Source organism: Scyliorhinus canicula, chromosome 4, assembly GCF_902713615.1.
Source record: "Scyliorhinus canicula chromosome 4, sScyCan1.1, whole genome shotgun sequence".
Lineage (NCBI taxonomy): Eukaryota > Metazoa > Chordata > Chondrichthyes > Carcharhiniformes > Scyliorhinidae > Scyliorhinus > Scyliorhinus canicula.
In genome coordinates this window covers 145,939,969-145,966,658 of record NC_052149.1, presented here as the reverse complement: position 1 = coordinate 145,966,658, position 26,690 = coordinate 145,939,969, and the positions used below count along the sequence as shown (strand labels likewise).

Sequence of the window (26,690 nt, the reverse complement as noted above, 5' to 3'; positions counted from 1 at the left end):
GCCCTAAACCTCTCCACTTAACTCGAACACTCACCTCAATTAAGATGTTCCTTAAAGCCCATCGTTTTAACGCACTAACAACATCGCTAACCAGAATTTTGGTCACCCGCCCTAATCTCTCCAGAAGTGGCTTGCGGTATCACATTTGCTCTCTTGTGAAATGCCTTTGTTGTTTTCATGAAGACTTTCTCAGGAAAGGGGAACAATTGCCTTTGCAGGCTATTCAGGATATATCTTTACTGGAAGACAGTGCAAGATCTTACCTGAGTGGAGTTCATATAGTGTATCAAATTATGTTAAAAACAATGCATTGATTGAATTCATGTGGAGGTTAAATTATAACATCCTCTATTAAAAATCTATCTATATTTTTACAATAATAATACGAACAGGTTGTGACAGAGCCTGAATTATTTGGGTCTAATACTCCCATCTGTATGGTTTTTACATTCAATCAGTAACTTTCACTATTTAGTTAGAGTGTGGAAATCGTAACGTTTAACAGCGTAGCAGAGTGTGGCTCGAATGTAGAACTCACTAGTTGATATGTAACGCAAAGACCCATTGACGGGGAAGTTAGGTAATTAGATGAGGGAGAAAGGAGGGGTTAAATGGGGTAAAATGGGTGGCTTGTGTGAAACATAAAAACTGGCAGAGAGAAGTTGGGTTGAATGGTGTGTTTCAGTGCTGTAAATGCTACATAAATCCAGACTGTTCGGACGGGTTCTGCAACTTTGTCTTGGTTTAACACAATACTTTCACTTCATAGTGAAGTGAACACGAGGCATCGGGGATGGAGGAAGTTGCAATCTTAGTTTGCACTACCTCAGGAAGTAAAAGCAGTTTTGAAGTTTAAAAAAACAGTGATTTTATGAAGTCAGGAGAGTTTTATCACCACATGGTAGTTTTTTTGCATTTAACCAAGTTTCACGTGACTTTAATCCATCACTACCTGTTCTCTATCACGAGGGTTTCATGTGTTACGTAGGTGTGTATTACGGAGAAAGCTCGTGACAGGAACAACAGGAGGCCATTCAGTCCCTTAAGGCTGTACCGTCATGATCTTGAACTTCAAATGAAAATCTGTCCATCTGAGTTTAGATAGTTTGAATTGACCACTGACACCCACAACCTTCTGGGAGGGGGAATTCCATGATTCTGCTGTCCATTCGGCGAGCGAATGCTCCCTCATTTAATTCCTTAATGGTCTAGCTCCAATTATGGGCCTTTTTTCACCAGGGAGGCAGAAAGCTCAAGGCTGGCACTCTCCCAACTCAGCAGACCCGTAACCATGGAAATGATCCCTGCACAATGTTTGCACCAGTTGGGCAGGGACATGATTGAGTCGGACCATTCACTGCTAGAGACAGCCACAGGTGGATGAGTGCTGATGGGGGATTGTTGGAGAGTTGCCCTCAATTCTCTGAGACTTTGACCCAATTTTATAAAAGGCTGTTAGGGCCTCCATTCCTCACCTCACATCTCCATCCAGCCCCCATGCCACTTCATACCCTCCTCATTCCCCCTTGCCACCTCATAGCACATGCCACTTTCTAACCACATGGCACCTCATACCACTATAGCATCTCTATACCCCCTCATAACCCCATGCCTCTTCTGTGCCATATGTGCCACATCATTCCTCTGTGCCATCTTTATGTCCACTCATCAAATATCCACTTTGGGCAGACCTCAGGGGCTATGTGGAGATGGAAACAAAATCTCAACACTATAAGGGAGCTCTCACTCATACACACTTGACACAGAAATAAATCTTCATGAAACCTATTTCAAGTATTATAAAACCCTTCAACTGGTCAATCTGTTATAAAAATAAACAAACTCCTATTCAGTAACTACATCAAAAACACCAACTCATTTCATAATCTCTTAAAACTGCCAATCAAACTGTGAACTCAAACCTCCCACTGAGATAAGTTATTTTGGAAATTTTGAAGTGTAACCAAGTAGAGGCTCAACTGTAATAATGGCCCTTGAAAAAAAATCAATTGACACTGCAGTACATGGTGGTAATTTTATTTTAAAGCTACACCAGCTTATTTAATGTGGGTTTTTTTCTTATTCTAACTGATAGTTTAGTCTAATTGTTTAATTTTTAAAGGGCTGAGGAATTAAACAACTTCAAATCATGGAACAAACTAATCTGTGTGCCCCAAAAGAGCATTTATGCCTCCTCTGTAAATTCATGACTCCCACACTGTGTGTTAAGACCCTTGGAACGTTGAAAACAGTCTGTTTGAACTCAGCACCAGTTTCAAATTGCCCTGCTGACTTTAGGCTCCCCAGCTGTGTGATTCTCACCCTGCCCCTCCTCCCCCTGGCAAAAAATGACTCCATGAAGGTCCAGTCCTATGCCTCTTGCATCATTCCTCCACCAGAGGAAATAATTTTACTGGTCTAGAAAATGGGAAATTGAAAAGAGGGTGCTTTGTGGACACTTATGGCCTCACAGTGGCGGGCAGGAAGTGTGTGTTCGAAGATAAGCCACCTGCCACATTGGCTAAGACAAAAGAAGTTATGTCCTCCCAGCTCCAAATTAAGGGACTCTCTCAATCAGTATTGCTTCCAACTCCCCCTTGCCCCCTCAACTTGAGGTCCCTGAACTCGCCAAAAATGCACCTGAGGCCTATGCCTCCAATTATCATCTCATCCCCAGCCACCCTGATGTGAAGGCCACGTCAGTGCAAGAAATGACCAATCTGCATTCCTTCTTCTCTCGAGGGCTCCTCCTACCACACCAACTTGATGATAACGAGGTTCAAGGCCCGAGATCCATGACTCTCGGACCGCACAAGAACTCCTTGGACCACCCACTTTTACATCATGTTGGAGGTTATGGGGAGGGGGGATGTGGAGCACCCAGAAGGTGATCCTCCATAATGTCTAGGCCTTTTTTTTAGCCTATTGCATCCTTTATCATTTTAAACAGCTTTGTCAGATTACCTCGTCAATATTTGGGCCCCAAGTGAAAGCTTGACATCCCTGTACCCTCTCAGCCACTCTACCCCTCTTTTCTGCTTTAAGACACTCCTTAAAACTCTCTTCGATAAAACCTTTGGTCATCTGATCCAAAATGTCACGATATGGCTTCTTTTATAATACCCCTGTGCAGCACCTAAGGACCTTTAATTATGTTAACAGTATTAACTGGATGTAGTTACTGATCTGCCCATACCTCCAGTTACCATGCTAATGGAGCTCAGTGTTCTGATTTAGAATGTATCTATTAATATCTAATGTTAAACGCCCTAGATCTCCATGTCCGACAAATTTTAAATAGCTCAGCACAGTGATTGAGAAATCTCAGTGGAAGATGAGTTTTCTGGGGCCTTGTGGGATTGATTACAAAGTCTCAATAAGGCGTGCTGCAGAAAACAAGAGCAGATATGAATATAAATGTGTCCTTCAATTCCTCTATTTAAGGATCCTGGCTGGGATTCTCCCTTCCGGGGACTAAGTCCCTAGGCGGCGGGAAAACCGGCGCCAATGACTCCGGCGTCAATGGGCCCACAAGGTGAGGAATTCTCACCTGTCTCAGGGGCAAGGTGGATGGCGGAGGGGTTGGCGCCGCTTCAGTCGGCGCTGAAGGGACAACGTGAGTTTGCGCATGCGGCAAAGGGCTGGCTTGATCTCGTGCAAGCGCGACCCCCTGCGTGGGGTTGGAGAATCCAGCCCCTAGTAGAGTTTGCTATCGAACCGCTGCTCTTGACCTTTGTATGTCCAGGCAAACCATATTGGAAAGCCATTCCAATACAGAGGGTAAAGTCATCACGGCTAGCCTCCACCCTGTCCTCTATTGTCTACTGAAGCTGAACCATTGATTAGCAATCGGGAGCAAAACCCCAATAATTCCAAAACCTGAGGATTTTGTTATATTGTCCCCTCTGCTGTCTGCTCTGTTGGGGAGGTGTAAATAAAGTTAGTTAAATTATAGCTGCCTGCAGCTGAGCTCATGTTGATGTTACTGAGTGTGAAACACAGCACGGTAGCGCAAGTGGATAGCACTGTGGCTTCACAGCGCCAGGGTGCCAGGTTCGAAGCTGGGTCACTGTCTATGCGGAGTCAGCACGTTCTCCCCGTGTCTGCGTGGGTTTACCCCGGGTGTTCCGGTTTCCTGCACAGTCCAAAGACGTGCAGGTTAGGTGGATTGGCCATGATAAATTGCCCTGAGTGACCAAAATGGTTAGGAGGGGTTAAAAGCAAATTACTGCGGATGCTGGAATCTGAAACGCAAGAGTAAATGCTGGAAAATCTCAGCAAGTCTGGCAGCATCTGCAGGGAGAGAAAAGAGCTAATGTTTTGAGTCCGATGACTCTTTGTCAAAGCTAACAGACAGGGAAACTGGGAAATATTTATACTGTGGAGTGAGAATGAAAGATGCGTCCTAGCCACAGAAACCCCAGGGAAACCGGATGCTAATGGGAAATCAAGGGGATGAACTGTTAGATGTGGGGGAGGGTAAGGGGGAAGCAAAGAGGAGAAAGGTGAAGGAAAGATGGATAAGATTGGGGGGGAATTAAATATATATTAAGAAATAAAGAAGTGGTAATAGACAGTTAAAATGAAATGAAAACAAATGGGTCGAGGTGGGGCAGAGCTGATCATCTGAAGTTGTTGAATTCGATGTTCAGCCGGAAGGCTGCAGAGTGCCTAACCGGAAGGTGAGGGGCGGAATTCTCCTCAAGGCCCGACGCCGTCGTGAAACCTGGAGAGGTTCACGACGGCGTCGGAAGCCTCTCCCGGCCCCCTATTCTCCCCTACCCGGGGGGATAGGCAGGCCGTACTGGGAAACTCGGCAGCCGGGCCTTGTCCCTGGCTTCAAGGCCCGGCACGCCAAGAATGACGCCGTGCCGGCGCCTAATGACGTCAGCTGCACATGCGCTGGTTGGACAGCTCAAACCCGCGCATGCGCGGTTGCCGTCTTTCCACTCAGCTACCCCGCAAGGCGTGGCGGCTTGATCTTGCGGGGCGACGGAGGGGAAAGAGTGCGTCCCCTTGAGACGCCGGCCCGACGATCGGTGGGCACAGATCGCGGGCCAGTCCCCTCCCGAGCACGGACGTGGTGCTCGATCCCCGATCCGCCCCCCCCAGGCCCCACACTTACCTGGCGCGCCATGTTCACGATGGCAGCGACCAGGTGTGGTTGCCGCCGTCGTGAACAGGTCGGGAACGGCAGGCCGCTCGGCCCATCCGGGTCGGAGAATTTCTCGGAGCGGCGTGTTGGAAAACCGGACACGCCATTTTGGGGGGGGGGGGGGGAGAATAGCAGGAGGTGCGGGAGTGGACCTCCCGCTATTCTCCCACCCATCGTGGTTGCCGAGAATCGCGGCCGAGATGTTGTTCCTCCAGTTATTGTACCAGATGTTGTACAATAACTGTTACAGTGATAGGGTGGAAGTGAGGGCTTAAGTGGGTCGGTGCAGACTTAATGGGCCGAATGGCCTCCTTCTGCACTGTATATTCTATGTCCTAAATCATGTTGTTTATGGTCATATTTTACATTTCAGAAGCCCCTCTTGCTGGATCAAGATAGTATGATCTTATGTGACCAGGAGGTTCGCGTGGAGAAGAAAATACTGTTTGAGTAAGTGTTACGGAAGATCAGTTGAATAGTATCAGATATTGGAAGGAATCAAACTGGTCAGCAGAGACTTGGAGAGGGTGGAGAAATTGGGCTTGGTAACATCTGTTTTTTGGATACATATAGCCTTCTAGTTCTAAAATGAAGCCTGAGCGGCAGCACTCATAGTTCTATTGCCATATGTACCAGATGAGGCTGACTCTGCATGCACTTAACCTCTGCCAGAAACCTGCAGGACAGGCAGATTGCCATGCATGCTGATTGACACCAGTGTGCCATTTTGGAGTTCAATGCTCCAGCCATACACTCGCTTAATCTCACATAGCTAAACATGAGCTAAATGGGGAAAGAGACATAGTGGTAATATCACTGGACTAGTAATCCAGGGGGTGCAGGCTAATGTTTTGGACCCAAGGGTTCAAATCCCACCATGGTAGATTGTGGAATTTAAACTTCATAGAAAACAAATTCTGGAATTGTAAGCTAGTGTCAGTGATGGCAATCTTGAAGCTATCATCGATTGTTATAAAAACTCACTTAGTCTGCAAATATCCTTTCGGTAAGGAAATCTGCCATCCTTACCTGAACTGGCCTACATGTGACGTCAGGTTTGCAGCAATATAGTTGATGCTTAACTGACCCACTGAAATGGTGTACTCAGTTTAAGGGCAATTAGGGATGGGGAACAAATGCTGGCCTTGCCAGTGACACCCACCGTGTTATTTGAAGTGATCACCAAATACTAACAGGTTGTTTGCTGGTTGATTTCTCCTGGCGTTTTCTACAATTCTGCATCTGTTTAATGCTTTCTTGATGTCTTGATACCCTTGCGAGGTAAGCTTTTTCCCTCGAGCTTATTGCTAGCTGGGAACCTCAGCTAAAAGAAATCCCTAGGTATTAAAGGAACATAGATTGGGTCCTCAAATAAAAAGTCCTGTCCCCAGGTGTTTCCAAGTTAATAACATTATCTGAAGATGTGCACGTTAGGTGAATTGGCCATGCTAAATTGCCCCTTTGTGTCCAAAGAACTGTAGGCAAGTTCAAGGGGTTATTGGGATATGGTGGGCAAGTGGACCCTGGGTAGGGTGCTCTTTCAGAGGATTGGTGCAGACTCAATGGGCCAAATGGCCTCCTTCTGATCTTTAGAGATGCTATGATGATTCTATGATGCTATGACCACTTTAAATAGCGCGATGGGTGTCACCGGCAAGGTATATCTTGGTAGACCAAAGTTCTTTGAATGTTTACCAATACCAAACCCTTAGAATTATGTGGGCCCTTGAAATAATATATACTTAAGACTGCGGTCCCTTGTATGCGTCATTAATGCATGTCATTTATAGATTACGGTTAATGGATAAGTAACGAAGGTAATGATAACGATAGCCAATCTGGTAGTTATATGCAAGTTTTAACCCCAACTAATCAGAGTTTGGGACTTCATGAGTAAGGAGGTGGCGTCATTTCCGGCGCTGTTACCCCCCGAGGAGGAAATGGGAGAGGGCATGGTCTCGGATATATATGGGAAGCTGTTGAAGAGAGAGGCTGTTCTGCTGCAGGATGTCAGGCATGAGAGGGAAGAAGAGCTGGACGGGGCATTGGGGCCTGGAGTGTGGAGTGAGACTTTGTGGAGGGTTAATGTGTCCTCATCATGCACAAGACTTAGGGCACAACCCAACGGCCACAGTGCGCCCGAAAAGCAGCTCGCCGCGGCGCAGATTGGCCAGTAAAAGCCGAAAGACCCCACTCCCAGGATCTACTTGGTTCGCAACATCTTGCGAGGTCTAACGCTCATTGTGGGCGCGATCATTTTTCAACAAATCTATATATTAAAGCTAAACAGCTTGTCTCACATTAACGTGCAGATTCCCGAGGGACCCGAGGCATTGGGATTTATCCCCTTCGACTTTGAGACCTCGGGCGTGGTGGGGACCAGACAGAATTACATTCATAGGGGTCTCCCAGGATAGCGGAGGCCCCCAGGTGCATGTCCTTTGGGCAGGGTCGCACTCTGGCACTGCTGGTGCCATCAGGGCACCCTGGCACTGCCAGCCTAGCACCCAGAAATGCCAGCCTTGCATCCTGTAAGTGCCACCTGGGTACCAGCCTGGCAATGCCAAAGTGCCCAAGTGACACTGCCTGCTGGCAGGGGCACTGCCAGGGTGCCAAGCTGGAATTTCTTGTGTGCTGGTGACTGGGCCGGTGGTGCCCTCTGCGGGTTTTAGAGGGGGGAGGGGGGGCAGGGAAGGAAGGCACCTCCCATAATGCATTGGGGCTTGGGGGGAGTTGGGGGTCACGTCGGATTTGGAGATCCCCAGGGTACAAAATGAGGCTATTTGTGACCTCGGCTCCATGGTCCCTGCTGAGGCCCCTTATTTAACGTGAGTGGTGTTGTATAGCCATCTGTTTCTTGGCACTGGGAAACACGCTGTGAAACTCACTCGCTACAGGACTTTGTTCCAATTTAGTTGAATCGCCCATAGTCTCATCCAGTTCAAAGTAGTACACAGGGCCCACATGAAGGTGAACAGGATGGGTCAGTTCTTTCCGGGGTGGTGGATAGGTGTGGGTGGTTTGCGGGGAGGCTGGCGAACCATGTCCACATGTTTTGGGCCTGTCCGAGGTTGGATGATTTTGGACAGTATTTGCTGATACTGTATAATGTTGAAGATTTTGGGGGTAACAGTAGCTCCAAGTCTGGAGATGGCAATATTTGGAGTGTCGGAAGATTCGGGAGTGCTGGTGGGGAGAGAGGCGTGCCACCTGCCTAGAGGCTGACCAGCCGGGGACCTCCGATCGCCTGGGAGACATCCCAGGTACCGTTTCGCCTTGTCCCCGTTTGTGGGATCAAGTACTGAGCTTCATCCGGCTGGTGAGGCTGAAATGTGCCGGGTGCCCATTAGATCCTGTGCGAGTATGGTTAAGTGTTATTTTTAATTCACTGAGGCGTGCGAGAATGCGTCCCGTCCACAACCTGCGGGACCCAGATTGCGACGTCTCGCGAAACTGGTTAGATATCGCGAGGCATAACAGCCGTCATGATCCTGGAGAAGACCTCTCCCAGAATCTACCGGCCACATCTCACCTCAGCGGGACGTGGCCTATAGACCGCACCTTTCGTAATTTTCTTGGGTCCTGGAGAGTTTCTCCCTGGTCTAACCTACACTTAGAAAATTTTTCAACAGTGGGGAGCTGAACTCGGCAGCATGACCACCTCCTCAGAGATTGGGCCGCCATTTTGAAAGGATGCCCCGATCTCTAAGTGAGCTTGAACATCCCCCACCCACGGGCAATGTCACCGCCCCTCCGCACACATGGGCATTAATTCCCCCCCCCACCCCAAGTGAGGACACTCTGCTATGGGGCACTTTTCACACCTCCTCACCCACCCCACCCCCTTTCGGGTCCCCTCCCCTTTCAGGACTCCCATCCTTCAGCCCCCAACCATTATGGGGCCCCTTCATTTCCACCCTTCACCTTCCCACTCTTCATACACCCCCATCCCTCCTTTTATGGGCATGGTTCGCCTCAGGCCATGACCCTTGGCAGTGTGACCGTGGTACCTGCGCACCCTGGCACTGCCACTGTGGCACCCTGGCAGCCTGGAACTGCCACAAGGGCACCCTGGTAGTGCCAGGAAGGCGATGACAAGGTGCCCAGTTGCCAGGAGGAGTGCCAAGGTGCCACCCTGCCCTGTACCCGACTACCCAGTGGTCTCCAATGGCCTGGGGAACCGCCCAGGTGCCGTCACACCTGGTCCACACACTAAACAGAGTGCTGGCGAGGCGTTAGGTCCCTGGTGCAGGAAGAATCTGGCGAATGCATATTCAAATGAGCCGCCAATCTGGATCTCACCCAGCGAGGGTGTGATCCAGATCGCGACATCTCACGAGGTTCGATTGAATCTCGCGAGACATCACGAATCTCATGAGAGGCCATATGCCATACCAAATGAAACTCATCAGCTTTATACATGACCTTAATGTTTGTCTTCCCTGTGCCTTTCCATATCCTATATTGTTCCTACAGTGCTACTTTATTGTGGCTGCAAAATGGCTGGTGTGAGGTTGCTGACTTGCAGTGGAGGAGGCTACAGATGACCTTGCAATATGCCATGGATCAGCATGCCATGGGCAAAGAAGCACCGCCTTGGCACTTGTGGCAGTTCTCTGGGCTGGACGGCTGACAGGCCAATTAAGCAAGGGCACTGGTCGAGTGGCAGATGTAGGATTACAAATACTGTCAACCCGAAAGAGGACAGCAGATTCATGCTCCATGAAATCACTGCTGTTCCTCCAGGGTAGTGATTTAGCAACCCTGTAATCTGTTGCAGGACAGATTGCAAGGTTGCTGTCAGGCCCTATAAGCCACTTTACACACTATAAGCTCAACCATGATGGCAGCACTCTGATCTCCCACAGTGGCACTCAGACCTTTGGTGGAAGCTCCTTGTATTGAAACGAAGCTGCGATATCGACCATCTGAAATCCATCATGGTTGAGTCCACAAGTGTGTTGATGGAGTTGACCACCAGTACATTGTTAGAACAGATGGGCAAAGCGCTTTGCCAAGTTGGGCTCCAGGCTCCTCCGCATTATAAAGATAGACGATGAATGTAAGCTTTTTGGCAGGTTTCCCAATGTGCAGTACATTCATCAGCCATTTTATGTTGCCTGGCTCATCACCGCCCTCATCGGCGTCCTCTGCTATGTAACTCATGTGCGACCTCAGCCTCCGGCGACCTGGAACCTGCACTACTATTGCCTCTTGAAACGGTCTGCCTTGCCCTTCCAAGGTTCTCATGATCGGAGGATTGGCTGTACCACTCTGGTGTGAAGCTCTTGGGAAGGAAAAGCAATATTCAGGAAGATGCATTCAGAATCAAAAACTGCATGTGTGGTTAAAACATGGATTCCTCCATTCTCTAAACCACACTGTCAAAAAGAAAATGATGGAAGACTTGCATTTATATATCACCCTTCTCAACCACTGGATGGCGCAAAGTACTTTACAAGCAGTGAAGTACTTTTTGAAGTATAGTCACTGTTGTAATATAGGAAATATGGCTGAGAAATTTGCCCCCTGCAATAATGTGTCAATGACCAAATAACCATTTTTTACATGATATTGATTGAGGGGGAAAATATTGGTCAGGACATCAGGGATAGCTCCCCAACTCTTCATTGAATAACTGGGTTTTCTACATCCTTCCAAGAGGATAGCCTCAGTTCAGTCTCTTGTCTGAAAGGGAGGGGTAGCGCTGACAGTCAATACTCGTTTTGGAGTGTGAAAGTAGACTGTTGTGCTTAAGACCCAGAGTGGGATTTGAGTCTGTAATCTTTAGACCCAAAGGCAAGGGAGCTAACAACTGGGCCAATGCTGTCAGGCAACTGGCTTGAGTTGGGACTGTCGTGCCTCTTCCCTGATTTGTATTCCCTTCGTGCCCATCCTCATCGGGCAGTTGGGATTGATGAATTTGATCAGCAGTTTGTTTGCCAATCTGTGGTGAAAGAGAGCAATGTTAAAGCTTGGCTTCAGTGAGGGGGGTTGTGGAGCGTTGACCTTCAGTGTTTCACCCTCTTTCACTTTGATTCCCTTTCAGGTTGGAACTCGTTCCAGTAGAACGGAAACTTTGGGTGACGGCTAAACCCGGCAAAACTGTGTCCGAGGCTTTGCAGCCATTTCTGATCAAATATAACTTAAATGCCAAGGAGGTGGAGGCTAAAATTGTACGTATCAATACAATAAAACAGAACAAAATAACTTAATTTTTATTGAGCCTTTTGCGTATTCTCGGGACATCCAAAAGGGCTTCGCTGCTCGTGAATTATTTTTGAAGTGTAGTCAATACTGAAATGCAGAAAACACAGCAGCCAATTTGTGCACAGCAAGATCCCAGAAACAGCAATGAGGTAAAGGTTCGGAGATAAAGCAAAATACTGGTCAAGACAATCAGGGGAACTTGCTTTCATTGAGTGGTGTCAGGCGATCTCTTATTTATAATTGAGAGGGCAAACAGAACCTTGGTTTAACATGCCATCCAAAAGGCACACTGGACAGTACAGCACTCCTTCAGTATAGCACTCGGGTGTCCACCTCTTTAAAAAAATTTAGAGTACCCAATTCATTTTTTCGAATTAAGGGGCAATTTAGCGTGGCCAACCCACCTACCCTGCACATTTCTGGGTTGTGGGGGCGAAACCCACACAAACACGGGGAGAATGTGCAAACTCCACATGGACAGTGACCCAGGGCCGAGATCGAACCTGGGACCTCGGCGCCGTGAGGCAGCAGTGCTAACCACTGCACCGCTGTGCTGCCCCCTGGGAGTCCACCTCGATTATGTGGTCAAGCTGCTGGGTTGGCCTTCTACCCAAGGCTTTCTGAGTAAGTGGCACCAGGACAGGCACTGAGATCACAACTGACATTTGACATTGAACCATTGGAAAAGTGGTGCTTTTGAAGCTCAAGCAGCGCCGGCCCTAGGGTTGCTGGCGCCCCAGGCAAGCTGAACTTCGGCGCCCTTCAGGGGGGGGGGGGGGGGCCGAGGGGGGGGGCAAGGCCGAGGGGGGGGGCGGGCCCGGGGGGGGGGGGCGGGGCCGAGTGGGGCGGGCCGGGGGGGGGAGAGAGGGGCGGGCCGGGGGGGTCCGAGGGGGGGGCGGGGCCGGGGGGGCGGACGGGGGGGGGGGGGGGCGGAAGGGGCCGCCCTGGGGGAGGGCGGCCACCACGCATGCGCTGGTTGGCACCGGCCCAACTGCGCATGCGCGGGACCCGAGTCTCTGCCGCCCCCCAGCAAATGGCGCCCCGGGCGACTGCCCGAGTTGCCGGTACCTTGGGCCGGCCCTGAGCTCAAGTCCTTTATCTCGGCAGCCACTTGGCAGATATTCCTTCTCAAACACTTTGAAGACTGCCATCCTACAGCACCCCCTGGATGTGGAACTAATCAGTGCAGGAGCTGAAATTTCTAGCTGGGATTCTCCACTCCGAGTTCACCCCCGCCACCGCTGCAAGTGAGGACGGAGAATTTGGTGCTCATCCAAAGCTCCTTTCACTGCAGCGAGACCGGAGAATCCCGCTAGCGTGAAGGGAGGGAGAATTCCAACCAGCAGTTTTATTTGTACCATGCATGGTTGACAGGATTTTCAATGATAAATAAAAATCAATTACATTTAAGATAACAATCACGGCAGAAACCCACTGCTAGTTCGTAAACGCCACCTTGTGGGCTAACTCCACCAGTCTGGATCCAACAGGTTGTTTATTTGAAAATCTAAATATTTAATGATATGAAAATTTGAACAATAACTGACAAGCAAAGACTATTTCCATCCGACCTGAGTCACTCAATTGTTGCACCTTGTGGTAGTAATAATGATCTGCCTGAGGCCTGGTTGTTTGCTCCATGTCTCACGGTTTTGTGCTTTCGTCTTGCTCGAAGGAGCCATCCATTTTCAATTTCAGTGAGCAATAGTGGAAAGAATACATGAGGTGGTTTTCCATTGCCTGTCTTATGTTTACAGTTAAGGACGGACAAGGCCTCTTCTTGAATGATCCACCCCCACACACCCCTGAGCGAGCAGTATTGTCCCTTCAGGTTCTGACTCTCCACCAAAATTTGCTCATTCACCGTTACCCATGATCCTGAGTATGGAACCATTACCTGGGCCCAGCGCCGGCCCTAGGGTTGCTGGCGCCCCGGGCAAGCTGAACTTCAGCGCCCTTCGGGGGGGGGGGGGGGGGGGCGAGGGGAGGGCGGGGCTGAGGCGGGGGGGAGGCCGAGGGGGGGGGCGGGGCCGGGGCGGACGGAGGGGGGCGGATGGAGGGAGGGGGGGCGGACGGAGGGAGGGGGGGTGGACGGAGGGGGGGGGCGGCCGGAGAGGGGGGGGCGCCCTGGGGGAGGGCGGCGCCCTGGGGGAGGGCGGCCACCGCGCATGCGCTGGTTGGCACCGGCCCAACTGCGCATGCGCGGGACCCGAGTCTCTGGCGCCCCCTAGCACATGGCGCCCCGGGCGACTGCCCGAGTTGCCGGTACCTTGGGCCGGCTCTGCCTGGGCCTGGGCCTATGTGCAAAAGGGCAGGGTGGCCAACACCTGAGAATCCAAATCGCTTTGCTGTGGTGTCATCACTTGCTCCTTATCCCACCTGTAGCCATGTGATCCCCGGGGAGACGTGAAAATCCAAGTACAAAAAAAACAGGTCCATTTGGGAAAACAAATCTGTGAAGTCCCTCTTCAAACACCCCCACTCCCAGCACCTAGATGATCAAAACTAGTTGTGGAGATCATTTTAGGGTGATAATTCGATGTGGACCCTACCTTCTGTAAGAGGTGATCTCTGACCTAACCTGGAACGGGTTCAGCTCTCACATAACATGTTAAATGAAAGCTTCAAAATGTTCATCGTCAAACTGCAACATTAATTCAGAGCACCATAAGAAAGCTGGCTATGACATATTGTTTCCGCAAGTTCTGGTGGAGTAGCTTTAACCATCAGCAGTTAGAATGGCCCGGTGAACAATTGTTCTTCAATCTGTGTTATATAGAGCGGTGAGTCCCAGCCTCTGAAATTGGATGTCACAGTTTCCTGCCTGGAGAATCAACGAGTGATTCTGGACCACAAGCCTGAGCTTCGTATGTATTCCACAGAGATCTTTCTTCCATTCTGTTTTTCTTATTTTTTCATGGGTTGGAAGCAAATCTAACTAAGCCAGCATTTGTTGCCCATCCCTAATTGACGTTGAGAAGTTGATGATGATGCGCTGCCTTGAAGTGATGCAGACCATCTAGCCTAGACAAACCTGCAGTTCTGTTCGGGAGTGAGTTGTGGGATTTTGACCCAGTGACAGTGAAGGATCAGCGATATATTTCCGAGTCAGGATGGTGTGTGGCTTGGAGGGAAACTTTCAGGTGCTGATGTACACATGAATCTTCTGCCACAGTCCTGTCCTTATAGGTGGTCGAGGTTGCCGGTTTGGGTGGTGCTGGTTGAAGAAGGTTTGGTGAGTTATTGCAGTGCATTTTGTAAATGGTACACACTGCTGCCACTGTGTGATGATACTGGAGGGAAGAAATGTTTAGATGGGGTGCTGATCAAGCCGGCTGCATTGTCCTCGATGTTGTTGAGCTTCTTCAGTTGGGAAACCTCTTGGGCCTGCTCCATCATTCAATTAGATCCTTTCATTCGTTCAGGGGCTGTGGGTGCTGCTGGCTGGGCGAGCATTTATTGGCCATCCTTAATTGCCCTTGAATTGAGTGGCTTGCTCGAACATTTCAGGGGGGCAGTTAAGAGTTAACAGCATTGCTATCGATCTGGAGTGATCGGGTAAGGACAGAAAATTTCCTTCCCTATTAGTGAGCCTTGATTGTAATCACAAATTAATATTCATTAGATTGCAAATCAATATTCGTGAGCAACCTGACTGATTTGGAATGTGTACATTTGAGAGATGTGCCCGTTTATTCCTCTGTGACATTAACTCTTTCCTTGCTGTGTCCTGTTCAACAAAGTCGAGAGTGATATTCGTCCTTGACTGTTGGAGTCTAAGAATTTGCATTTATATAGCATCATTCGTGACCTCAGGGCATTCCAAAGTGTTTTTCAGCTAATGGGATACCTCTTAGGTTATTATATATTAGAAAATGCCAGAAATACTCAGCATCTCTGGCACCATCTGGTAAGGGACAGAAATTATGAAGGGCCATTGATTCGAACCTTTTCTCTTTCCACAGATGCTGCAAGACCAATTGAGTATCTGCAGCATTTTCTGCTTCTGTTTAAGATTTCCAGCATCTGCAGAACTTAGCTTTTATATTGCACAGAGCAGATCCTGGCTCTCTGCAGTTGAGTCTAAAACTTCCTCCTTGATTGTCATCAGAAAGTAAAATCGAAAAATGTGCTTCATTTTGCCAATGTCAATTTTACTCAAGTATCGCCCAATCTCAATAGAACATGCCTGAACAAAGAAACCTTTGGGATTGTGGCCAGTTTTATTGGCGGAGGCTTTGAGGGTAAATGTGAAAGATCAAGGAGACTTGACTACATTTCTATATACGTAACTCACTTATTCCGAAAATACCACAATCTTTTAGCAAATGTGATTTGGATGCCCAGTTTGCGGATCCACTGGGCATAAATGCAAAGGAAATCCAGACCTTGATGTTAATATATTCAATTGGTAATAGACTCCTCTTGGCCCTCACTTGTTTCCTTAATAGTGGATAGTGCACTACCTTTAGCCAACCTCTATACCTTTCCGAGTGTCCTCACCTGGAGCTATGCTGCAGAAAGTGTAGCTTTTAGGGTCACAGGAGTTTGTGAACTTTCCTAATATGTGAAAGGGCTGTCCCTCAGGAAGGCACAGGTAACAAGTAAAAGCTCCAACCTCTATATCATATAGTATCTACAGTTGCTGTATTGATACAACCCTTGCAAAGATCTAGGGCGCGATTTAACCCAAAACTTTCTAAGTGTTATTTTGGGCAACTTGATGGGGTGTTTCATAGAACATCGAACATACTGTGCAGAAGGTGGCCATTTGGCCCATCGAGTCTGCACCGACCCACTTAAGCCCTCACTTCCACCCTATCCCCATAACCCAATAACCCCTCCTAACCTTTTTGGTCACTATGAGCAATTTATTATGGCCAATCCACCTAACCTGCACTTCTTTGGACTGTGGGAAGAAACCGGAGCACCCGGAGGAAACCCACCCAGACACAGGTCAGTGCAGCTAAAGGTTCGGAGGCTGAGACTCTTCTGGTCTATAGAGATGCTACCAGATTGAGCAAAGCATTTACTGACAGTGGCATCGAGGGCATTGTGCTATGCATTTAAGAAACAATCCACATCTTTCTGTGACTCAAATAGCAGGCTGGTGAGACAGTCTCTGCGTCTTATTGTGTGTGAGCCACCAGATAACAGCTCTAAATGTTAAACAACCAATTGTAAATGGGGCTCCCGCAGAGCTGACCTTTTACTGGCTAGATTCAATCACATAGAAATTCTCTGTGGCTGTATAAGCTTGTCGCATTCAGCTGCTGAATTCTATTTTTTAACAGCCTGTTGTTTCCCAGAGCCTTTATCCGAATAGATTTCAGTGAGTTTTATTCTAAGATCAGATGTGAAGTGTGGATTCACCTTGTGCATGATTAAATCATAAACTGCAGATTCAGGACTAATCCTATGCTGTCGGTCACTGCACACTGTGCCTTTATTTTTTGCAATGATTGACATGGCTGCATGGTGGGTTATAAGGACAAGCCACTGTGACCTTAGAAAGAGTTTCTTTGCTTCTTTATTCTCTCAGACAGTAGGTTCCTGTAAAGATAGATGACTGCACCAAAAACACAGAGTACTGGAGGTGTGTGGAGGATAGATGGGGGGGGGGGGGGGGGGGAGGGGGGTCACGATTGGTATGTGTTAAAATCTTGTGATCTGCAATCTCCTTTTTCCACTATATCCCCAGGCTACATGAGCCTTTTTCAAATTTTGCAAAATTTGCTAAATTTCTCTCACCCTCTTTTGTTCTGCAAGATACCGTTCATAACTCCTCTGGACCCACTCTTGTCCCAGTATCACCACCTCTCGCCATTTTATCACTCCTTCCCCCAACTCAAGTGGGTCTCAAATCTTTTCCTGTGCTGATCACTGAGGTGGGGCAGAAGTCCTCCCACAGACCACCTACCAGACATTCCCTACCCACTTTTATTTGTCAATGCAAAAAACATGTTAGAATTAATGGAAACTTATGGAAACTGAATATTTCAATGATTTTATGCTACTAAATTTATATGCATTTAATTTTTGTATTAAATAACATAATTATGTTATTAGTTCACAGAAGAAACAAGTGTACAGACAAGTTTATATTATGAACATGAATACAAAGAGAGAATACAAATGAAACATTCTTATATGTATTACAAAATCTTCACAATCTTCTTTGAAGTTTATCTTACATGGATATCAATCAAAGAAAATCAATAGTAACATAAATCTTGCTTATAGATCAACATCATCGCTGCAATCTGCAACTCATGCCACACACATGGGAGCCAGTCTGGTTTAGTGACATCACGTGCATGGGCGGCACGGTAGCACAGTGGTTAGCACTGTTGCTTCACAGCGCCAGGGTCTCAGGTTGGATTCACGGCTTGGGTCACTGTCTGTGCGCAGTCTGCACATTCTCCCTGTGTCTGTGTGGGTTTGCTCCGGATGCTCCGGTTTCCTCCCACAAGTTCCGAAAGACGTGCTGTTAGGTGAATTGAACATTCTGAATTCTCCCTCGGTGTACCCGAACAGGCGCTGGAATGTGGCGACTAGGGGCTTTTCACAGTAACTTCATTGCAGTGTTAATGTAAGCCTACTTGTGACAATAAAGATATTATTATGGTGGGGATAATGGTTCTGGCCTATTCTCTTGTACAGTCTCACCCATGGCATTGTGGGACACCCGTGGTGCGAGGACCATAAACATTCCCTCTCTCTAAGTCGCCATCACTAAAGTCCATTGTACTACTATCCACTTGACTGAATTTGATTACCTCAGCACGGACAGAGAATTGAACATAGGCCTTAGGTTTAGTGCTACATTGGGCTCTCAGAATCATAATCATAATTTTTATTAGTGTCGTTTACAAGTAGCTACATTAACACTGCACTGAAGTTACTGTGAAAATCCCCGAGTTGCCACACTCCAGCGCCTGTTCGGGTACACAAGGAGAATTTCGAATATCCAAATCACCTAACACGCACGTCTTTCGGGACTTGTGGGAGGAAACTGGAGCACCCGGAGGGAACCCACGCAGACACGGGGAGAACGTGCAGACTCTGCACAGGCAGTGATCCAAGCGTGAATCGAACCTGGGTCCCTGCGATTGTGAAGAAACAATACTAAACACTGTGCTACCACCCATCAAGAGGTAGATCAACTTACAACAAATGCCCACTGTTATAGATATGTTATAGATGCGTTTTCGGAGACTCGGTGCAGACCTGATAGGCCGAATGGCCTCTTTCTGCAATGTAAGGATTCTATGATATCAATATCCTGATTAAATCACAAAAGTTTAAGTTGAAGGAGGCTTTGGAGTGCTGGTAAGTTGAATGTGTGGAATCCTCTGATGTTCCCAGGAGCAGGAAACGAGGCGGGTGAGGGCACTTAATTGTGCGGGATGCCAAAGGTCAACTCCCTGACACCAGATGAAACTACGGTATTAAGTTGGCAGCAAATTGACAGCAGATTGAGCTTCCCAATGGGAACCTCTGTTTGATACATTTGAATGTCATGCATGCCAATTAAAATGGAACTGTACCAGAATTAAGTGCATCTTTCCAATTATTTTATCAGTGACCCAAAAACACGTCATTTCAGATTCATAACGTCTTAAATGTGGCATGCAGCAGGCAAGGTAGGCTTCCTGGTGGATTTGAGTCAGAGATGCTGTTCTTGTAAGGGGAGCTTTGTTCAACTACTAGAGAGGAGGCATTGATGATTGAGATTGGTTGGTGACAGTTAGACTGGAATGGATTTTGGCTGACTGAGGGAGGGACGGAGATGGCAGTCCTACAAAGCTTCAGGAACAGAGAGAGGAAGCTGGACTCTACCAGGAATGTCATTGTTGAAAAACGGTAGGATTGTGAGACAATCAAGGGTTATACAGGTACTTCCATGAATGCTGCAGTGGGAAGATCCCATTGGACGCTGAGGCTCAAAGAAACAGAATGGATTGATAAGCTTACTTCATCCATAATAACCCAGTAAACCGGAAGGCAGTGTGAGAAAAAAATAACCAAAATCTTGCTGCGTGCTTTCTAACCATCAGTTTTGTTTCCATTGTTCACAGGTAGACAAGAGGAGATAAAGAGTCCCAGCCGATTGTCCCCGTGCCTTGTGAGTCGAGCAGAATCTTCCATCCTCAAATGAGCTGGCGCTAAAGGAGCCTTTACGTTAGGAAAGGGAGCCCTGCCCCAAACACACCATTCTTCAAATATAAGTTTGAAAGGCAGCTGCAGACCACAACAACTTGCATCTAGCGTGTAGCATCTTTAACATATTGAAACATTTTGTGCTATTGCAGCAGAGGGTTATGAAAATCGCTTATTGTCACAAGTCGGCATCAAATGAAGTTACTGTGAAAAGCCCCTAGTCGCCACATTCCAGCGCCTGTTCGGGGAGGCTGGTATGAGAATTGAACCGTGCTGCTGGCCTGTCTTGGTCTGCTTTCAAAGCCAGCGATTTAGCCCTGTGCTAAACCAGCCTTGTTAAACATCATCTGTCACCATGTCACTTAAATAAATATTAGCACAGGTGACCCAAAGCTTGGCCAATGCGGTGGGTTTTAATTCATTTTAAGGGTATTATTTTTCACCCACACGGTTTTGGGGAGTTTGGAACATGCTTCCTGAAAGGATAGTAGAGGCAGAAACCCTCAACTCGTTTCAAAGATGTCTGGATGCGAACCTCAAGTGCTGTGACCTGCAGGGCTGCGGACCAAATGCTGGAAAGTGGGATTTGGCACGGGGCTTGTTTTTCATCCAGTGCAGACACAATGGACCAGGTGGCCTCATTCTTTACCATTATGATTCAACACTGTGAATGTCTCAAAGGAAGCGAGGGAGCTAGATTGATGCAGAAGTTCAGAGAGGAAATTCTGCAGCCTCAGGGCTTAGGCAGCTGACCAGAATTGCAGGAGTGCCAATAACTTGGGAGGGTTGGAGGAGGTTACAGAGATAGGGAGAGGGCAAGCCATGGAGGGGTTTGAAAACAAGGATTATGTTATATTGGTCTTCGATGTCTTGCAAAGGAATCCGCCAAATGCCTTGACTTGTCAAAACCAGGATCTTTATTAAATCACACGTGGTAAGGTAGCGTTCAGATAACCTGTGGGTTTCTTTGTACTCCTCTGGAACTACACCTAGCACAACTGTTCACCTGTATGTCTTACCATCATCTCCTACAACCATCTGGTGATGGCTGCATGTACCTTCACTTATAGTGGAGATCCTGGTCACATGACCACTGTCTTGAGACCGCATGGTATGTCTGCACCGCTACCTGGTGGTTGGAGGTCGCACACAATCCATCTGTGAAATTGTTCACATGCATATCACCACAGATGAGACTTTTAAAGTTGAATTGTTGCCAAACCAGGGAAATTTCATAAGATTAACGAGCAACAGGGTTGATAGGTGAACGTGACGTGGTGTGTTAGGACATGGACAGCAGATTTTGGGATCAGCTCAAGTTTTACAGTCAGTGGAAGCATGGCAAGAGGAATTGGTGTTGTACCATTACACCAATCCGTACACTGAGCACCACTCCCCTCCTGAAGTGTGGGTACGCTATATCTAACCCCAAGTGATGTTGGAGCTGAAGAAGTAGTTTACAGGGGTAGGGGGTAAAGTACATTAGATCAGAGGTACACTAATTTCTCCAATTATCTCAGCAACAGAAACAACAGCAGTCTCCCACGCACATAAAGGAAACCTTGGAGATCCCCTCCCACTCGTTGCAGAACTCGAGGAGAAACAGAGTCAAAGGAAAATATGAAGAGAGGAAGGAACTGTACCGCAAGACTTACGATGTGGAAGGTAAAGCAAACAAAGATTAATTTGTTGCTTGTGAGTAAGAATACTTGCCTGATCGCTGCACCCTAAGGATCAGGCGTGGTAAAGGGGGAAACAAAGTGGGTTTCGAATTTGGAGGGATAGTTTCTGCTGCATGGAGGATTGTGCGTATTGTCGCTGCCATTATTGACCAATTGCTGGAAGGATTTGAGTCAGCTGATCAATGTGGGAACATGGAGGTGGGGACAGATCATGTGATGCAACTTCTTAGATTATAAGCCAACCCGTATTAGCAACCCAAGGCCAAATGGCAACGGGGCAATGTAGAGGATTGTTCAACAGCTGGTGGAGCATAGGGAGGAAGGAGGGGCAAGGGAAGGGTACTTTTGTAATTGTAGTCAAGTCAGCTGGCGCAAACACTGTTTCATGTCGACTTGAGCTGCACTTGCCAAAACTCCAAAGTTCAAACCCCTGGACAGTTGTGGTGACTGTCCCTTTAAGGGCAACACAGCAGAGTTAGGATCACATGGCCTGTGCGAGCAATCAGGACTCAGAGTGTGAATCACCCCAAGGTAACAGATGCTTCTTTGGCAAATAAATATTTTAGGAGTTTGTTCCAAGCCATGAGGCTGCTCTACACTTCGTATTAATAAATATCTTTTGTTTTCACAAATGAAGTCTGTGAAAGTACACCTTTACAACTGTGCAGTCAACGGACCTTATGTGCGACAGTTGTGGAAATGCCCCATTGAAGTCAGTAACTGCTTGAATGATGAGGTGAAAATCTCTGATTATTGCCTCGTGACTCTTGGCTTCAGGAAGGGAGGGAAGCAGAGATGGAGATAGTCACCCTGTACACCAAAGCAACGATATAACTGTAATTTTGTCCTTCTTGCAGCCCTGTTTGAGATGTTGTCAAAAGCACAGAGCTGCCGTTCTGACGATCAGCGAGGCCTTCTGAAGAAGGAGGACCTGGTGCTTCCAGACTTTCTGCAGCTTCCCGAGAAACTGGCCGGCATCAGTCTTCAGCCGGCCGAGTCGGACACGAGGAGGGAGAAAGGCACCAGAAATCTAACCTGTCCAAAGAGCGGAAATATCTCAGGAGTTCCGAAGGAGGAGCCAGTCCCGAATATCTCCACTACACAGAGCACACGGCAGGAAGATTTAACAGAGAAGTATTTGTGCCGCCGCACTGCCTTCTAACAATGTATGGAATGCTGTAGTCACAGCCTGCAGAGCTGGAGGGTTAACATGGAGCAGCTTGTCCACTTTTTCCTGTTTCCTTATGATGGGCGCAGAGGGACCGAGCTCAATAAGGCAGGAATTCCCAATCCTCGGTGAGTCCCAATCAGCCGGCACTGCAAAGCCATCAGCACCATGCCTGTTGACGGCATTCCTGTGGCACCAGGACTCCATTTCCTCCTCAGTGGGCCGAATAGCCTCCTTCTGTGCTGTACGATTCTATGAATTCTCGGTTTGAGACCCTTGACAGAATCCGAGCTGTGAAAGAAATAACATTGGAATCTAACGGACATTGGGCACCTCAGGATCGCAATGTCGGAAGAGGCCACCGCTTATCAGGGACGATCCTTTACAGGATTTATCTCCATTTTAATATTCCGCTAATGTTGCTGAGTGCAATGACCCTGAATTAGCTGAACTCGAAAGAGGACCGTGCTCAGATTTTAGTTCGAAGCATTTTGCATTCAGAGAAATGCACTGTTGATTGGGAAGGGAGTCTTAAACTGAAAGGCACATGGGTCAAAGATATTGTCTGAACCTACTTTGAACCATTTCCAAAATGACTTCAGCACCTCCACAGACACATTTATTCATTCTTGAAGTTGTTTACATGTATCTGTTGTTCTTATTATTGTGAGTCTTTGTATTCTTTTTGCTCCCGGTGCAACTAAAGAATGTGGTTTTCAGGAAAATGCTATGAATGTTGACTTCCAAGTCAGGGTACATACACAGGCATTGGACACAACATGAATGTACCACGCACTGACTACAACAAGTGATTTGGGGATGGAGTAAAGTTGCGTGACAACCTGCAGTTTCCTGTGGTGTGGAAAACGCAGTCCACAGGCCAGTGAGAATGTTTCGGTGTGGATCTGATCCAGTGGCTACAAAATAATGCCCCTAATCCTCACAGGAACACCACCCTGTTGTTTCATTGGGACTATTTCAGTCAGTTTCCTGTAACTATAACCTGGCTTCGTGGGTCCCTGATGCAAAAGGTTGGTTCCATATTCACAAGATGAAGCCAACTTCATTTTCAAATCACTAACATTCACTAAATGCTGTCTATCAGCCCAAAAAAGCACAGCATCTGTAAAACCTGAGATGTAGCCTGTGTGAGCTTCTCAACTTCACTGTCTGTGTGGCCTTCTGAGAATATTTTCAAGAGTGATGTGTCAACATTGTGTGGCTGGTTTCGAGGCTGCCCATGTCGGCTCTGCTTTAGTAAAAATTACAAGGCCTCATTGATCAAGAAGGCCACAGGGGTTAGATCATTTCAACTGGCCCATGATGCAGCTGCTCGCCACATCTGCAGATCTACACAATGAAGAAGAAAGAAGCAGCCAATGCTGTTGGCATTATTCTTCCCAAATCAAATCTTTTAGTGAAAATGTGGTTGTGAACATTAAATGTAAAAGCCTTTGTTTACGCATATGCTGAGAGGTGGCTACAGCTGTGAATGTGTCTGTGCCTGTATCTGTGTGTGTGTATGTGTGTGTGTGCATACTGTCTGGGTGCACGCAGATGAGCATGTGTTTGTATGTGTTGGCTATGTGTGTGTGTACACATGGGTCTATATGTGTCTGTGTGTGCATGTATGTGTGTGCATGTGAGTGTATACATGTGTCTATCTGTGTGTGTGCATGCGTTTGTATGTTGTGGCTGTGTGCATGTATGTGAGTGTACCCACATCTGTCTACATGTGTGTGTGCATGTGTGTATGTTGTGGCTATGTGTGAGTGCATAGCTGTGTTTGAGTGTCTGTCAGTGTGTGCGTGTTGCTTTGTGTGTGTCTGCAGTTATCTGTGAGCATCTTGTGTTGTCTTGTTAGTCTGAATGTGTTTATGAGTGTGTGTTTCTTCATGTTTATGTGTGTCTCTGAATGGGGTTGTAAGTTTCCGTGCTTGTGAGCAGTGAGTGTGCCTGTAGTTGTCTGTGAATTGGCTGTGCGGCTGTCAGTGTGTGTGTGGTTGTAGGGTATGTAGGGTTGACATTTTTATGTTTGAGGAGCATGAGGTTTTACTTTGTCTGTCAAGGCAGACACTTATTGCTCATCCCGAGCTTCCCTGAGAAAGTGGTGACAAGACCTTCAAAAACCGAGAGTGATTTAATATAATTGAGTGGCTCAGAGCAAAGTTATCGTCGTGAGACTATAGTCACATTTGACTGGAGTCCACCGACAGATTTAGCTTCGTTAAAACCCGACAGATTTACCTTCGTTAAAAACCAGTTGGGTTTTATGACAAGTCAATGGTTTCAGGATCACCGATGCCAAATTTATTTTTCAGATTTTGCACCAGTTTTATTCAATATCCTTGTCACAAACCTCTTCCATGTTAGAGTTAGACTTTGTTTCAATGAAACAAAATAAAACTGCAGCACAAGACATATTCAGTGAGCGGTAAAGAAGAAGATATGGGTGAAAGATGTTACAGCGGTTAGACCCAAATAAAGTCAACTCTTCTTTCAACCCTAAAAATGTATTTTGTGGATTTGTTTTGGCAAGTCCTTTATCATTGGCACTGACTGCCATTTATTTATTCCCTTGTTCATAAACTAGTTTACTTTAAGGTCTGAGGAAGGGCTGCTCAAGTAATGTAACTTCCCAAACAATAACTGTTGACACTTGCAGCCTGGTGCTTTATTGTATATATTGTTCAATGATTGTAATTCTAAACCATAGCACATTTTGTTAATATTTCTCTTGCAGAAAGTATTAAAGCTGAATTATCCACCATTTTGATATCACTGTTAATCTGTGTACCCAAATTATTGCCCTTTTTTTTGGATTGTTTTCTGTGCTACAGTCTCACAACACTTCTGGTAAGCTTAGAAAATAGAAGAAACTTCCTTTGTATGTCTCCCTCAGTCTCACATTCTCAGTTTCCTGTCAGCCTCTGTGCTTACCTCCCGGTCCCTCTCTATCTGTATTTTGCTGTACCTCTCTTTCTCTCGGTCAGCATTTGGTGTCTCCATATCTATGGCCGTGATTTATTGGCCACGTTGTGCTCGAGCTCGATGAGACCGCTAGATTCCTGGAGAGGCCAAAATCGAGAATCGCGTGGAGCACCGATCAGCTTGCGAATCTAACTGGCCAGCTCCCATTGTTGAAATCAGGATCCCGCCATGACGTGGCAAGAAACCAATAATCACCACATGAAGCAAATCTCCATACAGTTAATGGGAACAACCCTATCTAGCCACCTCCTGTGATCTAATGGCTTCCCCAGCAAGTGGTCACGCAGGGGACGTGGGGGGGATGGGAGGTGCAAGGAAAGGTCCCGAGGTGCAATACACCGCTTGTCACCAGCCTCACACCCTCTCCAATTTCTTACAGATATGAAATGAAAATCGCTTATTGTCACGAGTAGGCTTCAATGAAGTTACTGTGAAAAGCCCCTAGTCACCACATTCCGCCACCTATTCGGGGAGGCTGGTACGGGAATTGAACCATGCTGCCGGCCTGCCTTGGTCTGCTTTAAAAGCCAGCGATTTAGCCCAGTGTGCTAAACCAGCCCCTTTATAATAACCTTTTATTGTCACAAGTATGAAGTTACTGTGAAAAGCTCCTAGTCGCCACATTCCGGCGCCTGTTCGAATAAGCTGGTACGGGAATTGAACCCGCACTGCTGGCCTTCTTCTGCATCACAAACCAGCTGTCTAGCTCAATGAGCTAAACCAGCCCTTGATATTGCACGAGATGGATGATATCTTGGACCCCATGGAGGCTGCCTTGGCGAGCTGCTGGCAGACCATGCGGCAGCAGTGTCGGCAGAGGCCGGAGGTGGCTGCCCATGTGCAGGGCCCCGCCCACATCCTGAGGACCCTGCCGTTCATCAGGCCAGGGTGTCACCCAGAGGGGGAGGCCGCGACTGCACAAGGTCTACAGGCTTCGCTGGTCTTTGAACAGATGACGGACAGCGTGTGCCACAGGAGGCTCCGTCTCAACAAGGAAACCATGTGGCACCTGTGCCATTCCTTGTGGACTTGGCATCGCGTGGAGGAGGAGGGTACCCATTCCCAGTTGCCGTCAAGGTCACAGCAGCCATGAACGTTTACCCTTCAGAATCATTCCAGGGCTCAAGCAGAGATTTGTGTGGCATCTCACAAGCTGCAGCTCACAAGTGCATCCAGATCTGTTTGCCCGGATAGCAATCTCTCTAAACTTTGACATGGACCAGGCCCAATAAGATGTCCGGGCAGCAGGTTTCTCCACCATTGCCAGGATGCCCCAGGTCCAGGGATAATAGATAGCACGCATGTAGCCCTGCGCGCACCG

General features: G+C 47.5%; 1 protein-coding gene across 3 annotated transcripts in view; it reads left to right on the top strand.

Annotated features, from left to right (window-relative positions):
• The window catches only part of LOC119965064 (regulator of G-protein signaling 14-like), a 97,402-nt gene extending 72,254 nt beyond the window's left edge, over positions 1-25,148 (top strand). For 2 of the 3 annotated variants that reach the window (XM_038795314.1, XM_038795313.1), the window contains exons 10-15: positions 5,529-5,605; positions 11,205-11,331; positions 14,145-14,232; positions 19,447-19,493; positions 21,049-21,193; positions 22,068-25,148. In XM_038795314.1, coding sequence (XP_038651242.1) covers positions 5,529-5,605; positions 11,205-11,331; positions 14,145-14,232; positions 19,447-19,493; positions 21,049-21,193; positions 22,068-22,372 — 789 coding nt within the window. In that variant the 3' untranslated portion in view covers positions 22,373-25,148. The remainder of the gene's footprint in view (positions 1-5,528; positions 5,606-11,204; positions 11,332-14,144; positions 14,233-19,446; positions 19,494-21,048; positions 21,194-22,067) is intronic. The other variant, XM_038795316.1, reaches the window with a different exon arrangement.
• Positions 25,149-26,690: the final 1,542 nt, after the last annotated feature.